The sequence below is a fragment of the Hetaerina americana genome, unplaced genomic scaffold (assembly GCF_022747635.1).
Source record: "Hetaerina americana unplaced genomic scaffold, ioHetAmer1.1.p SCAF_19, whole genome shotgun sequence".
NCBI lineage: Eukaryota > Metazoa > Arthropoda > Insecta > Odonata > Calopterygidae > Hetaerina > Hetaerina americana.
The window spans coordinates 2,560,497-2,578,273 of NW_027286752.1; the positions used below are offsets into that span (position 1 = coordinate 2,560,497).

The 17,777-nt window shown below is 33.8% G+C and overlaps 1 protein-coding gene across 6 annotated transcripts in view; it reads left to right on the top strand.

Annotated features, from left to right (window-relative positions):
• Rim (Rab3 interacting molecule) overlaps positions 1 to 17,777 on the top strand; it is a 509,632-nt gene that overhangs the window by 471,966 nt on the left and 19,889 nt on the right. For 2 of the 6 annotated variants that reach the window (XM_071584464.1, XM_071584465.1), the window contains exons 11-16: positions 122 to 311; positions 3,592 to 3,658; positions 4,152 to 4,300; positions 8,888 to 9,144; positions 11,096 to 12,570; positions 14,557 to 14,700. In XM_071584464.1, the coding sequence (XP_071440565.1) occupies positions 122 to 311; positions 3,592 to 3,658; positions 4,152 to 4,300; positions 8,888 to 9,144; positions 11,096 to 12,570; positions 14,557 to 14,700 (2,282 nt within the window). Of the gene's footprint in view, positions 1 to 121; positions 312 to 3,591; positions 3,659 to 4,151; positions 4,301 to 8,887; positions 9,145 to 11,095; positions 12,571 to 14,556; positions 14,701 to 15,411; positions 15,442 to 16,313; positions 16,465 to 17,777 lie in introns of all 6 variants that reach the window. The other 4 variants (XM_071584461.1, XM_071584466.1, XM_071584462.1 and 1 more) reach the window with 4 other exon arrangements.

The window sequence follows — 17,777 nt, forward strand, 5'->3', positions numbered from 1 at the left end:
GAACCATAGTGACATAACAAGCCAAGATACAGGTATTAAACTCATAGAGCTCTTATTCCGTAAAGAGTTTACATAAACAAAAAATAATGCTGAATATTAATTATGAATTTTATTTTCATAGAATGCACAGTCCAACTGGATCAGGCTACCCTATCCCAAGGTATTCTTCACATTCCGCAACTGCCACACCAACCGGTTCTCCCAAGAAGCGCCAATTACCACAAATACCCCATAGGCTGCAAAGAGGCTCAAGAGATTCTAGATCTGCAGCACAAATGGCTTCCGGTGGTCGAGCAGTGTCCTTCCTCTATGTGAGTATTCTTTTTATTCATAAAAAATGGTAATTTTAATAAGCATAAAACAAGCATAATCACCAGTTTCTCTCAAAGAAAACACTATTAAGTGTATCCTTCACTTTCTACTTGCCTAATGAAAATATTTTACGATTTACACTACACACAGTAAGATATTGATTTTATTTTATCATCAATATGTGTTAAGTAAAATCAAGATTATCAATGATGATAAATGAGCTTTGGTTGTCATGCATTTGACAATTCAGATTTACCCTGACAATTTTTCATCATTAAAACTTTCACCATGAAAGATATTATTAAATTAGTTCTGCTATAATGCCAAATTTAAATAATACTAAATGATAAAATATAAATTCTGTTTCATATGAAAATATTCATTTGAAAGACAAATTAAGTTGGCTTTCCAAGTCTTGGAACTTAATAAATAATTAGTTAAACCTGAAATGTATTTAAAAGATAAATACTCATGAAAAAACATTTTATAGTTCTCGCCATTTGCTCCGGAAGTGATTATTGAGCCATTATTTAGGAAAAAAAGTGCGTCTTATATGCCATCAAGTATGATAAATTTTGGCAGATTGAATATTACCCATCCCATAACTGGATAAAGATATAACATTTATGATTTTGCCACTTAAAATTTTCCTGATACCACAAAAGCCTATGGTTGTCTCATATTCAAAATGAATAGTGTATTATTATTATAACCGAGGAAGCACCCAATCTCTTCCTCGTAATCATGGAAAGTGTTACCAGGTAATTACGACTTCTTTGTAAGACATAAGGATATTTCAAAATATCCAACATATAATGACAACCTTTGTAGTAACAATCAATTTGAAAACTTATATTTAGTGAACCTCATACCTGTTTTAGCTTTTTTGTCAAAATAGGCTCATTAATATAATTAATGCATTTGTTTTGGGCATTTGGTTAAGACAAACAATGCAATTAATACCACCAAAATCAATTCATACCAGTGACCTCTTGAGTGAGCATAGTTTGTCACTGGGATCAGTAAGCAGTGTTCTCAAGGTCAATCACTTCCCTCATAAATGTTTTCTGAACAAACTATGGTAAGATATTTGTGACTAGGTTTTTCCAGTGGAAACGCAAGGATATAAAAAATAGAATTACAATAAACAAGTGTGTGCCAGAATTTGTTACAAAAGAATGGAATGATACTATGGTGTTACAAATAGTTTTTCAAAACTGTCGCAAGTCTTCCCATTCCTGCTGCAATTCCATTTGTTCTGTTCTTTTATTTCATATAAATAGTTTGATACTTCCATCAGGGGCCAAAATAGCTTTATGTAAAATCATTAAATCAATATTAATTAGTAAGATCTGGTGCTTTCCCAGCTAATCTGCTTGATAAAGTTTTTTCTGGTCTTCCTTGGGTATTCTTAGAATCCCTGACCTGATGAAAGGTTCCAGAAAACTTCATTAAGCAATATTATGTAATTTGAAATCAAAATTCCGTTATAATATGAGGACAATGGAAAAAATCGAGGAACAAGGACAAAATTGAGGACATACTACCCTGTCCAATAACTACGCAAACTAAGGTCATAAACACTTTAGTTTGCAAAATTTAATGTCCATCAATTTTGTTCCATTCAAAGTACTCTCCATTTGTTGCTATGCACTTATTCCATCTTCTTTTTCACTGTTTAAAGCACCCTTGAAAGTCCTCAGCAGTTAGGCTTTTTAGTTTTCTCGTCACTTCTTGCTTTATTGTGTCCACATCTTCCCAGTGATGTCCCCCTATCATATTTATACATTTTGGGAATAGGAAAACGTCGCAGGGGGCGAGATCTTGCGAATAAGGATGATCACGGATGGTGATTGAATTTTTTGCCAGAAACTGGCAAACAATCAGTGCTGAATGTGCAGGTGCATTGTCATGGTGAAGGATCCATCCATTATATTTGGTTCAAATAGTGTGCACTGTTGATTTTCTTAAATTCAGTTCATCAGCTATCATTCGGACAGTTTTTCAACGATCGGTAGGGATAAGGGATCGCACACCTGTAATGTTGTCAACATTACAGGTGGTTGAAGGTCATTCTGGCCTTGCATCATCCGTGGCATCTTGTCGACCATCTTTAAAATGCTTAATCGGCTTGATAACAGATGTTTTCTTCAGAGCATTATCACCATATACAGCTGTGAACATTTCGGTAATTAATTGATATTTTTTACTGCACTTCACCAAAAAACTTGCTGTTGATTCGTTGCTCTGTGATTTCGCCAATTTCCATTTTCGGCAAAGAGCAAAAACAGCAGAAACTAACATAACTGGCACCATACGCACAGCTCAACAATCTCCCAAGCACAGACAACTCATTGAGTCTCAGGCAACTAGCGCCGCTAGTGGGCGGGGGGGAGGGGCTACAATCAACGTCATGGCCACCAGATTGCACCAGTTCGCACATTTATTGCTCAGACCACATGTGTGCTCAGACCAAGTGTGTGACTAGAGTATCTATGCAGTGGTTACATATTTTCAATGGTGTTACAAGAATATGATTTTTGAGGTTGTGACGAGACAGGTCTGCTCTCAAAAAAGATGCCAAAGCAAGCCTATATAACTGCAGAATGCATTACCTTGGCAAAAGTTGATGAAATTGTCTCTAGCTGCTATTTAGTGCCAATGCAAGCAGCAATTTGAAAACTTAACCCCTGCTTTTTTACCATTCAGAAACTCCATGATTGTTTGAGAAGTGTTAAGTCCAGAATTTTAGGTTAAATTTGATATGGAGGTCATGGGAAAGCATGAGAAACTGTTGCATCCTACATTGAGAAGCATTACCCTGATAAGGCGGTGGCTATGAAAGCTACAAATTTATATTATGATAACACTATGTCACATTTTCACAAAATTTTGGAGAATCAGTAAAAACAAATGTCTCTATACAGCTGTCTAGTAAAAAAAATTAGGTATGTATCATAAATATTTAACTATTTGTTTTGATTATTTTTTTCTCACAAATTGAGTTCACATTCCAGGTTAGTTCATTCTAAAAGAGAAGAAAAGACGAAGATGATCCATGATCTTAAACAATGTACATGCAATTTTCTTTGAATAAACCTTGTATATATTAATTGTTTTGGCATGGAATGCATCATCCTATTTTACATTACTTTATATGGGGAAACTTAATTCACCAAATGAGTATTTTGCTTTGCGAGAAAGATTCCAAAATGATTTACACTCATTGTGTCCATAAATATGTTTTAATTAATGCTTTACATGTTTCTTTATTTATAGGACCTTGAAGAAAGAGCTAGGCATATCAAACAAAGAATGAAGCAGCTTCCAAGTCATCGTAGCACAGGTAATGATTCTTTCTAACTCTACTAACTCTAAATCAATGAGCATAAATTAATCAAAAACTTTATTTTTCAATGATACAAAAACATCACTTATTCCTATTATATACATGTAATATAATTTTTGCAATGCTATGCTATTTCAGCTGCTACTTCAGCATTGACAGCTTTCTTTGTGTTCATCAAAATAGAGCCTAATGTTACTAGATCCTACAAGTTGTATTGAGTAATGGAAAATCTGTTTAAGATTATTGAATATATGTTTAGTGCATGTAATCTAGTCTAGCATGGGTAAACTGTGAAAATAGATTTGTAAATGTTATCATAATAGATAATATCATTCATAAATGTCAAGTCAATTCATGAGTATGTTTTTCCTGTAATATTTGCTGTTTATGAATTAGTTTTATAGATTTGTCATTCAGAAAAGTTAAATAGAAAGTTGAGTAATAAGATTATGAACAAGTGAGTGATTCTGTATATTATTTAATTCAATAGGATGGGATGCCCCATCATTATTAAGTGAGAGAGATATTAGGGAAGGGAATGGGAGTAGTAGGCATCATTACCATCATCACTATGGCGGAGCATTAAGCGACAGTGGGGAGCGTCTTCATGTGAGCACTCGTAGTCATCAGTACCATCAGGTATGTGAATTTAATATTTTGTTTCACTTCCACATCTCTTATATAGTATTGTTTCATCTAAACCTTCAAACTGCGGCTATCATTTTCTATCATAATGATTACTACCAAAAAATAATGCAGTGGTTTGAAACTTGATTGGATTACTTGGAATCACTTGGCAAATAAGTTTTAACTTATTTTAAAAGTTTATGTTCATTGTTACAGACATTTGATGCCTTACAAATGACATTTACCAACACAGCATTTAGGAAGAAGGCTAATTACCGTATAAAAACCTCAATATTTTCAAGGTTTGAAAAATATTGAGACCCTCCTGGAAAAGGTTCCCAAGATGGGAAAAGGGAGAACTATCCCCTCCTCATCTTTCAGACTTTCTTTGGATGAAAATAAGTTGCTGATAACTGTCGGGGTCAAAGAAAAGTTTGAAAATATATCAATTTATCAGAAAAAGTAGAAAATTAGTACATATTTTTTATCATTCTAATAGTGAAATTTTGGGGATAAGGTGCTATAGACCATTGAAGGTATTAATCCACCAGCAAGTGTCATCCCCTGAACTAATTTTTCTGTTTTCAAATGTTGAAGACATGGCAAAATTGGCTTGGATATGTCATTCCTCCAAAATAGCCATAACATTTAGCTATCATTCAAAAAATATTATGTAAGCAGCATAATTTCATCCACAGAATGGAAATATAAATTCATAGCTGAAAATTTTTCTAAAAAATGGATTCAAACTCATAAAACCCTTAGGATGAAACAAAGGTTCTATTTTAGATTGAGTTTTAATTTTACAATAGCGTAAAATCTAAATTCACCATTATTAGAGAATGAAATGTAACTTATTTGAATTTGATACCAAGAAAATGTAAACCCCATATAGATTGCATAATAATCTTCTTGGCAATATGGATTAGATAATATAGTAATAAATTTTTCCCCATGACATTGCTCCGAATGTTGAATGAGCTTAATGAAAGACAAAGAGATATTCACCAAACAACTGATTTTGGTGGCCAGTTGATCTTTTATTGTCCACTATTATTGCTTTCATAAGACAAAATATTTTTATTTTATCTGTGCCAGAACTTCCAAACACTTAGTGAAAATCTGAAGGCATTGTGGCTGTATTCTTTCATAAAATTGATGCTATCACAATGAAACAATTTTTTGCATTGAAAATTTTGCAGTCATTTAATAAGCTTTAAATAATGTATGGTCAAATAAGCACATTCCTTATTTGCCAGAAACAAATAAAAATTGGATGACTTATAAATAGTTTGCACGAAAGAATGTCTCAAGACTAATTATAAAACAATTTTTTACTAAACTGTATGCTGCAAAGGCATTTCTTTTATATTCTTTTTTTACTATTCAACAAGAATATTTATATATTTATAATTTGTGATTTATCAGAGTAAATTTACTCAGGAAGTATGCTTTCATAGTAATAATATTTTATTCATCCAAGAGACACAGTGCATGGTAATAATACTGGCAAGTGTATAGCACCTGTCCAGTACAAAGTTTAGGTTAAGATGATTGAAGGTCTGGATGAGTGGTTAGTTTCAGTATCTATTAAACACTCGAATTTTTCAAGAAATGACATGAAATTAGCCAAGGGAGACCCATATATGACCAAAGCAACAAAAACACAGTCAGCCGGTGTGAGCTTTACAGCTGAACATTCATACATTGATTCATCATTAAGGTTCTTTATGATACATGAAATGGTATTAAAAACCAGGCTATCCTTAATATAAAATAACCACACCACAATGCTGATGATTTTGATGGCAAAGTCCATCACTAATTTAGTCACCTCGTATTGGTACAAGTACGTCTTTTAACCAATGCTCACAGATACAGATGAAGTCAGGTTTTTCACTGATGGCCACAGCTTCAAAAGCCACAAGTTTATTGCCTAGGCACTGAATATTCAGCACTAAAATTTTTAACAGAGGACCACTATTTCATGATACAGATCAGTTCTTCATCATGGTTAACCTTTTAATGGGTTTCCAAAAAAGATTTTCCAAAAAAATATGATATCTTTGATGCTGTCATCTAACACTATGGAGTTTATTTGAAAATTTTGAGAGCAGGAAATAAACCTCTCTCAAATAGTCTCCTGTTTTTCAAGGTGCATTTCTATCATACTTTTGGATCATGCTATGATCTATCCACATTTAGTTATGTAATGGTTATAGCATTTTAAAACTTACCATTCCTTGCATTGTCAGGATGCAATTGCATGGAATATTGACATTTGCATTTTCAGTATTCCATGGAGGTCTTTTAGTGGAAAATAATTGAAAATAGTACTTTGAGCAGTATGAGGCTGAATTCTCAAGATTAGGACTGTAACTGTTTCTTTCCATATTACCTTAGAAGTAATGTGTGCTTGGAGAGGCACAAGTCAGAGCAGAGAACTCTGAATTTTTGTTTGCATTACACACTGGCCGTTTATATCTTCAGGAAAATGAACCCTTTCAAGGTAGACAATTGGGCAATAAGCTAACAAAGGCTATAGTCATTTAAATTGTTCTGCTCTTATTGTTTACCTCATTACTGATACATTCAACAATGTTCTAACATCATTAATATACTTTGTTGGTGACCAACATTTCACAGAGGCTTTTATGCCAGTACTACACTTTATAATTGCAAAATTTTCTCTGAATGTAGTGATATTAGTAACTAGTAACAATAACTATATAGTAATTTTATTGTATTAACTTTCCTCTCCTTGCCAAAAAAGCCATAAAATACTGTATCGCACCAAGTATATAATAAACAGCCAGATGCTACAAAGAAATAATACTGCTAGTAATGCCATCTCTCATTAAAAATGTTCATCATGTGAAAACATTTAGCAAGCTGTGGGATAATTATGATCTGTATACCACTAGATGCCAAAAACAACTCAAGCTGAAAAAATGTTTCAATAAACTTTTCTCTTATTACAACTATAATCTTATACTCTACCAGGACCAAAAATGTGATTAGTTAATAGTTGATTTGTTATAAACAGAACTCATCAGAGAGGGGTTTATAATGTTATTGTTATTATATATTTACATTTCAAGTTAGATAAGCCATAATTTTTATATGAATTAAACTGGTAAAAAGAATTTTCACACTCATAAAAAACTGTTCTGCTCCGTTAAAAAGAACCTAAATGGCATTAATTACTGATAATCATATATTATTCCATATTTTGTTTTGATATTAGAGAATTGTAGATTCTTAGGTCATGAGGAAGGATGCATTGTAATATAAAGTGAAGCATGCATATCTTAAATCAAAGGACATGCTTCTATGTTAATTATACATTTTGAGATAATATTTATCCAATAGATGATGCCTTACATTACTTATAATAGCTCCCAAATGTAACAGTAAAACAGTAAACAATGAAAACAAATCATTCCGATACATTTCTTTTAAATAATAAGTAAAAGGAAGCCACAGACATTGACATTTCCATGCTAATAAACAGTAACCTGAAAGCATGCACTGTGTAGGGAAGCTCAACTAGTATATGGACCCGGAGAAAGAGAAGAAAAAGAGTTCATCTTAGATTTGGTGCTCATATCTTAGGCCATTGCTTCTTAAACCTGTTGATGTTTTGGCAAATGCTAATTTAACTAAGAAAAAGAAGTTCTTCATTTATCATCCAATTTCTTTCATGGTGAACCAATATAAAAAATATACAATTTGGAAAATAATATATGCATAATAGGTCATTTCACTAATAACTGGTAAATGGTTTCATTAAAGGCTGAAACAGGATAGTATATCACAAATAAAATATTCCATCATCAGAGAAAATATGAAATTTTATGTGAAATGAAATAGAATAGAAAATTAATCATTGGATATATAACAAAGGGATGCCCTGTCTTAACTTTTTATAAGACTGATGCTCAGTCATCAAGATTGGAAACAAGGACACTTTTGGCCCTAATACATTGACCAGCTTTGTTGTTCACCATTACAGGTTTGGCAAAGTATTGACTTTGTATTACATATCATAATGGTAGTTTAATCAAAACACAGTTGCTATCTGCCCCTGATTTCTATTTAAGAAAATAGAAATCGCTCACTCACCTGCTACTTGCCTAGGCACTGCATCTGAAATAACAACTGACCCATGGATTTATACATATCTAAGACTCCACATAAATATTGAATAGAAGGTGTCAGCCTTAGAGACCATTCCTTTTACTATTAATTTAATCACCGGAAAATGCTCTTTATATCCCAAACCCCATCAAAAGTAGTGGATATTCAAATCTAAATTAATATCCCTTGTCTTCTTTTACACTTTCTTTCTTGTGGGCATCCATTTATGCAAGTCAGATAAAGGAGCAAAATAGCAGAGGGAGAATTTACATATGAGCTATGTTTGAGAATTTTGTTTTACCAGCCAAATGAACGATAAGCTGTCATTTTGCCACCCTTTTTTCAAAGTGGTGTCCGTAGAGACTTTCCCGCATTAATTTCACTTGAAAATGGACCTGTTGATAACCCAGATTCCTCCTGTAGTGTCATCATAAAAAAACAAGCATTTCATTTTATTAGGTATCCCATGGGAGTAGTGCCCCACATCACCATTCAGGATCTTCCTCTTCCCATCACCATGGTGCCGTGTCCCACCACACCCACCCACACCCCAGTCACCATTCTCATCATCACCCCACACTTCGAGCAGGACATGGGCTGTCCCCAGACAAAGACCTTGGAGATTTTGGGGACAGTGATATAGAGAGTGTCGTGAGCGTCACAAGCAGTGCCTTTTCAACGCAGTCAGAGCGACCACGAGGATCAAGAGGGATGGGGTAAGTAATAAGACAGTTCCATAATTACAACACAGCCTTTTAAGTTGCTCACTTGGTGTATTTGTACTTTAAGGAATCTATTTGAATATTTTTATGTTTTTTATTCAAGTAGAAATATTTTGCACTAAATAATGTGAGCCTTATGGTAATAATAATTATATTCTACTTCTCATTATTCAAGAAAATGATTACCTATTTGTTCTAATGAGGTTTAACTGTATGAGAAAAGATACCTTTCATTTAGTAGCTACCTTTAAGGTGACTTAACTATACACATTTCCTTTTACCTTTACTTATCTTAATTGCTTAAGACAATGTTAATGTAGGTTAAAGCACTTGCTAAACTAATTAAGCTATAAAGAAAAATAAAACTATCTAACAATATGGATTTCATACTTTTATCACTTATCCAATTGGATGTTTTTGTACTTAAACCAGATTACATATTCACCTTAAAAAAACAATAAAAATAAACATTCTTCTTTCTCAGCTTGATGTGAAATATGTACCCAGCTGATTATTGGTGATAGTTTCTACCATAAGTTTCAATGTTAATTATCTTCAGCTCTTCTGTTATTATGTAAATTTAAAGGTGTGCAAATTATATCCTGTCTATGTTTTTTATGAAAAAATCAAATTAATATTTCTTGAAAATGCAAAAAAATGTATAACTACCATTAACTAGAATTTTGGAAGGGAACTATTTTTTTGGATATTATGGAAAATCATTAAACAAATAAATGTGTCATTGATATTCAATAATATTTTTTGTTTCATTTAGGTATGGCGGATGAAATTTTAAATTCAGGATAAAAACTTGAAAATGAGAGGCATGTTTCAAATGGCCATTATTTCTTTTGGCTACGGTGGATATGGATAAGACTCTTTGTCATCACACTTGTCTAATAGTTGGTGTATAATTTCTTGAATTAGTTGGTCCAGACATTAAGCAATCAGAAAACTATTCTTGGAGAAATATTAAAACTGAATTGACAATGTGTTGGTACTCTTAAAAATAATAATAAGTATGAATGGTGACAAGGATGTAGCTACACTTTCCAGCATATTGTAGCTGCGTTTTACAATTCCAGTTTGAGGATGAATGTTGCATTGAGTGATTATTTGTATTTAAGGATCTATAATTTTAATGAAAATGTTAGCATTTATTGTATTTGCAACCTAGAATATAACCACTGTTATTATAGTGCATGGGATAGACAATGTGCTGAGGAAAAAAATCAATTCTTCTCCTGAATTGTAATCACTTCTTAGGAGAGCTGCAATCATGGTCCTGAGGGGAAGTAATGGCTCCCTCTCACTGAATGGTCTTATAGTACCCATAGATTTAAAGTAAGCTATCCATTTTGTTTAAAATTGGGATGTTTTGATTGTATGATCTATTTGAATTGAGTGTATCCTGCCTAAAAAACAAGTGTGCACATTAATATTTCTCTATCGCATTCTAAAACCTTTTTGCCCCATAATGTGCTTTAACTCTAACTGTGGTTCTTATCTGGGTGAAAATTTGATTAAATATTTTATAAAATGTTTTCCGTGGCTGATTTTCTCATTTATTAAAATCATTTTATTTTACTAAATAACTAAAATCTAGCAATTATGGCATTTATTAGATCTCTCAAACTTGACATAAATGTATTTGTGTACTTTATCTTTTTGCTTATTAATCACTGGATTTCATGAAATACTTCAATGGTTATTCTTCAATAACTCTCAAGCAGGTGGTTGTTTAGATAAAAATAACCACTCTTATTTCAATCAATCTCATTCAAAGATGGCATGATTTAAACCTAGTCCTGAACTATATTCCTTAAAATCAATAATATTAGGGTTGGCCAAAACCGAGATACTGGACTAGAACAGCTGCAATGGGTGATTTTCATTAATTAGATGCTGACTCCCAGGACCTCTTGAAATGGGAACTTATTTCCAGACTCAGCAACACTGGTAATGCATGCCCTGTATGCCTTCAAGACGGGAGCATCAGAGAAAAGGTTCACCATATCACTTCCGTCCCAACAGTGGCGCAATCTCCAACATACCCTGAGGCAACTTCACTGCATCGCCACAGCAGTAGCCTCCCAAGTGATTGGGATCACCACCACCATCGTGATCCTTCCCCCACTGTATTAGCTCGTGTGGATTGCTTGCTTCATAGCAGCCCCGACTCTGAAATGCCTCCCTCAATCCCTAATAGCAGGACATCCTCCCTGCATAGACACCCATTGAGCCGCAGTGCTACAGCAGACCCCGGGCTTTACTCCATTTCCCATAACAATTGCCCTTCTGAAACCGAGAGCTGCCACAGTGGCCCATGCTATTATGGTTATGACAGTGAGAATAGTTGTGCTGAGACAGAAATACATGTCTCTGACCGAAGTTTTGATAGCTGGGGGACAATGGGGAATGTCAATGAAGAAGAGGAGGGCCTGGAGGATGATACCAGCAAATCGGTCACTGAGGCAGAGGAGAAAGGAGTTGAGCAACGGCAATCAAGGAGAAGATCAATCAGTGAGCAGCCCAGAACATCAAGTTTGAAGAAAAAGAGCACATCTAGTGGTAAGAGACTCAAAGGTGATGACACTGAGTCCAAAGAAGAAGGTGAAGAAGATGTTGCTTCTGATACATGCGCATCTCCTGAAATACCCTTGCAGAAGAGAGATTCACTCAAGGAGATAATTTGTGAGGCAAGGGAAGAGCTAACGAAAGAGAGAAGGGGTAACCCTCTTGGGATTGAGGCTAGGTCAGATGTGGAGGATGAGGATCATTGTGAAGATGATAAGCACAGCAATCCATATACTCCAGATGACATGAGAAGAGGAAGTATCTCAAGCAACAAGGGGTCGAGGAAGGGGAAGCGGGGATCAGGAGTTGGGGAGGAGAAGTCAGAAAACACAAATGACAGTAGGCACAATGAACTCAGTGGGGGAGAAGATGCAGATGGGAGAAACTCCCCCAGTGATTTCCAAGACTCTGCTTCCAATGTAGAGAAATATTCTTCAAAGCACAAAAAACGTTCCCCATCTAGAAATCGTAGAAAGAACACTAATGCTTCCACCCTCACTCCTCCTGCTAGCCCACCATCCAGTGCAGCAATGGTATGCATAAATGATAAGCTTGAGTATTATGAGTATGAACCTGGTAGCGACCATGAAGCTAACAATGCCAATGGTAGCAACCAGGAAGCTGATGCTATTGCTGATGACCAAGATGCTAATGGTAGTAGCCAAGATGCTAATGGTAGTGATGAAGATGCTAATCGTAGAACCTCTGTCTCTTCCCCCACACAATGTAGTGAGTATGGCTCCCGGGGGGTGACGAGTCATGGGGCACCCCAGGGCGTGACAAAAAGGGGCCAGTTTGCCCGAAGTCTCTCCAATGCCGATGTCCCAGCAGATGAGAAAGCTGGTAAGTTGATTTTGCTTAAGTCTATAGAAAATTCAACCTTGTGCATGAAGTATTTGAATCATTTCATGGTAAAATAGAAGATTTATCAGGGATTTCTTTCCTCTCAGGGAAGTGATGTTGTATCATGTATCTGAAATTCCCCAAAATACTTTCATGCCCTTCCATAAAATGTGCGCTGCATCCTTAATGTTTACAGTTGATGCATGACCGTAATAATTATCATAATAGTCAACCATATTAACTGCACAGAAAACAGCCTATGTAAAAATTTCTTTGTGTCCACTATGGAGAATTTTTTACCTTCTTTCATATTAACTTTCTCCAGCATCCCTCTCTCAAATTTCAGTTGCTTTTCATTGCCAAATTGTTCTCCTAATTTTTAATGTCTCATAGCCAGCTTCATGATGCCAATTTGTATCACAATACATGGAAGTGATAGGAAGGGAGAGAAAATTTAGTGAGGTAAATAGCATTATTGCCACTAGCCTCACAGAATACTCTTTTCTATGCTTAAATAAAAAACATGGATAACCAATTCATGAATAACCAATAATTTTCACTATTATTTTACACCTTCCCAGGCCACTGTTCCAGAGGTCATAATTCAAATCCCTTCTGCATAGGTTTTCCTCCACCTAGAACTTGGATATTTGTGATTTTAAAATGCCTGTCCTGCAATTTAACTGTTAGACATACTTTAAATAAATAAGTTATTCTTTAATTATTTAGGATGATTATATTATCTATTTTTAACTGACCCCACAGTTATGCCCTAAGGGGTCACGTTGTGGCTTGCCTTAAAAGACATCCACACAATAACTAAAGCTTATATTGTTCACTAAATTATCAATACTCTAGAAGTCTCAGAGTCTGTAAATACATCAGTAATAAACATGAGAGTTTTAGCTTTGCAAACAAACAAGCCCTGATATCCAGGAAGTGCTATTAAAAATTGAATAACATATTTTGTTCTAACAAGAGAATTTTTCTCTCCAAATGGTGTCCCAACAGATAAAAGAGCAAAGTTAGAGGAAATTTGCAATGTGTAGCCCACCCAAATCCAAAATTTGGCATATTAGTTTTTTCTAATGTTGTTTTCAGACCAATCATATGCTTATATGGTCTATTTAAATCACCATGTTACATTATTACTTACTTTTAATACAACAATTCTGCAATCTATAGTTAACCTTTTTATTAGGTAAGCAGATGCTTATCTAATAAGGATGGTTTAATACTTCAGTGTGACTGGACAACATTTTAAAACAACATTTAGTTCCATTAAAAAAATGAATCCATGAATCAACAATTACAAAATTAAGCAACTTTGATTGCTAGTTTAAAACATCTGTAATTTTTAAACTGAGTATCAATTTCACAAGATTGTAGTTTAATGGTACTAATTGCAAAATTTTGATTTTATCAACTTTCTCCTATGCCCCTAACCACACAATCACAATCTCTCATTATATTGATTCCTTATTTATGTAAACATCAATAGGCTCCTCATCTGGTTATCCCATTTTAATCACTATCCTCCATTATTTACTTATTTCTGAAGCTTTTAACGTTATTTTTATTGGTTAATAAATAGCACACTAATTTCTCTGTGTCAATAACAACTCCAAAATATTCTTCTGAACTTGATGGAAGTATAGGACTTTTCTCTCTCTTACCAAGGAAATTACCACCTGGGATCATTGAGAAAGATTCATTTTGTTTAGGATTGCATCATATAAAAATATTTTTCTCTAAATTTTTTAAAGAAATATCATTCGGCAGTAAGATCAATGGTATGGTCAGATTTTCAATTAAAACATAATCATTTTTACTGGGGTGCAGTGTATAAAAAACATTGTTTCATAATGATAACCATAAGAAATTGAGTCATATAATTTTACTGATGGGTCAATTTGTTATTTATTATTTGTTTTGCTGGCTAAGAAATGACTATTTACTGGAGTGTTGCTCAAATTAATTTCACAGGTGATGGAAGCCTTAGTGACACAGCTGTGGGGCATCTCCATGGTTTAGAAAGCACAAGGAGAAAAATGGCAAGCAATACAAAGCCTAGCCAATTTATAGGACTGAATAAAAAGAGTAACTCCACGTCACAACTTTCTGCCACAGGTAAGATAGGATTAACCTTATCCTATGTGTATTTACGTTCTTCTGTAAAGACTTGATAAAATTTTTGAAGTTTTTCATAATGCATCGATCTAAATATTTTGGAACTAGTAATAGCTTTATAGACTAGAAACTCAAAAAAAACCACAATTACTAGTTTGCTATTTTGATTATTCCTGAGGATATTTTAACATCCCTCTTGCTTGATTGGTCTCATAGAAAATTTGATACCGATAAATTTTGAAACAAAAAAAGGGCATTTAGCTTTTGGTCCCCATATAGAGTATTTTAATGCTTTATTTAGCGTGTAGGACCTGCTCTTATAAAGCTTAAAGAAATAAAATGCCCCATTTGTTCTGTACTTATGGCTGCACAGATTACTAACAAGTTGTTGAGAATTATTAAAGTTGAGTAGAATGAGGCTTGGTTGAAATCTTAAGTTTATTGTTTACCAAAAGAAAAATTAATAATCAAATTGCTAATATAATTTTACCAAGAGTTTTTGAAAATGATAGCTTGAAAAGGTTATTTTAAAGCTATTAAAATTTAAAGTAGAATATAAAATTGCTGTTGTTGTTGATGTTGTTGTTGTTGTTGTGTTGTTGTTGTGTTGTTGTTGATGATATATACCCTTACCTTCCTGTAACTCAATATTTTATGAACACTTTTTGGTTTCCTCTAACCTAACGTATTGTATGTTTTTTGTATACACAGTCAAGAAGTTGAAGGGCAAGGGGGGACAAAGTAAGTTTATTCAGTGAAAAAACACCAACTGATATATATATATATTATATATATACTTTAGCACTTGGAAATCACCCATTGTGTAAATCCTCTTTACTTATTTGATGTTTTTTGATCTACGAGTTTTCCAGTTGTATGATTTAGTAGTATGAGAAGATTTTTGTAGAGTTCTTTGCTAGGAGTTTTATTAATGATTATTCATGTTGGTGTCATTTATACGGTACCTGGTGTGCGTTTCTTCCCCTCACCTTACCTTTAGTTTACGTAATAATATGTATAATTACACATGCATTATTTTTCAGTTGTAGTGGAAATATTAATTATTTATAGAAGTGTACTTTTAAAATTGAGCATGATTAAATCTGGCATTTTCTATGTTGCAAGAATTCAATCTGTGTTCTTTTTAATAAATCTAGCTTTGATTAATCTTCTCCATATATCTCTTTATCATCTTAAGTCATTAATCAAATCCTGTGGCTTAGTATAGAACTTTTTTAACTGTTCCTCTATAAACGTAGACAACTATTATTAAAGCCTTTAACTTTTGCGGCCCATCTCAACTTTGTTTTAAATGATTGCTTGTGTCTTAATGATCAAATTGGAGTTTTCTAACGATAAATGAAAGATTTTTTCTCCATGTCTTTTAATATTTCTATTTAGCAATGTGTTCCATGTTACAAATATGAGTAGTTTAGTGCCACTTTTAAGTGTTTATAGTTAAGTGTGATGAAAAAAAAAGAGATTATAATTAACATTATTTCCCCCTCAATCATCTCATTCTCATTTGAAAAAAACAATCATCATTCTTCATCTTATACGGTTTCCACTAACTTAATATATTATGTCTGTGTGTGTCCTTTTACCATGGCCAGGCCGGAAGCGTAGGTTAGGGTTTGGCCGAAAAGGCAAAACTTCCTTTACCGTCCATAGAAGCGAGGAAGTGTTGCCTGAGGACGTGAGGCATCTGGTCAAACAGGGCTCGAGCGTCTCAAGCGACGGGGAGGGCTCCCAAGATGGCGACAGGTTCGGTTGTGACACCCCCTACTTATTCACTTGACACCAGATACACAATAAAAAAAACAACTCTCACCTTGCCAAGACTCCAATGCAGACAAAAATCATTCATACTGACATTCACAATGTTCTCATCCTTTACAAATATGCTTCCCTGCACAGCTTCACAACGTATTGATTTGGCTAATTACCATCACCCTTAGAGAATTCCATCTTTACTTATCATTATCAGTATTGATATTTTTTTTGCTACAGTGAATTTTATGGTTTGTGGTTTTGTCAGGATTATATATAGTATTATTTTTTGTCCGTTACCCTTAGTTATTTCTCTTTCCATTATTAATTAATTGCATCCAAACCTTACTTTTATCGCCTTTCAAAAAGACTGAAAACTTAAGCACTCTGCTTGAATAATGTCTCTTGACTTTTTAAATTTCTAAATAAATGATATCTAATTTTTATGAAGATGGCATAATCTGGACTGGCCCCTGATTTATCTTCATAAAAATAGTGAAGACCACAAAATTTCAAAGCACATCAAATGTGTTGTCCTACTTTGAATGCCAGAGAAGTAAAAGATCCTTATTATCACAATAAAGTATTTTTCAGCTAAATGTTAACAAAATAATATTTACTTGTTCATAATGTTATGTAAATGATTCTAAATTTTGAGAGGTATAGTCAGAGGCTAATTACTTTCAATAACTTTCAAAAATTTCAATAGGAGGACAATTCTGAAACTAATAAAATTTTGTTTCCAGTTTCATTTTTTAGCTTAATACAGTGAGATTATTTTTTTAGCATAAATGAATTGAATATTACTTTAAACTGCAATTAATAAGTTTATTTCTTGTCTATTTTTCTTTTTTTTTAAAGATTCCAAAATTGAAATCTGTTTTTCCTCTCCTTGAAATAAAATGCCACGTGAAGTGACTGAAATAGCTTCAGATGACAATTGACAATCCTACAGTTGTGACAAAAGTGACACAAATTAAGGACTTTTTCTTCTACTCCTTAAATGTATGAGATGGTTTGAACTCGGCACATGCTAGTATGCAGCATGTTAATAAAGAAATTTTTTTCTATTGTCTGATTGGGTCTAAGGTAAATTGGATGTTGAGATGTTTGCGAAAGAATGAGCAGAATGGAGTGCCTTAATTTGGCAATAATTTGTGCTGGGAATGGGTCGGGTATGTTTAATGCATTACCAAAGCATCCTGGATGTGTTATCCATGACAACATGGTAAAAAACCGGTAACATATTATTCTTCCTTATCATCCTTCATTATTCTATCCCCCTACATAGCAGTAGATTCATTTTG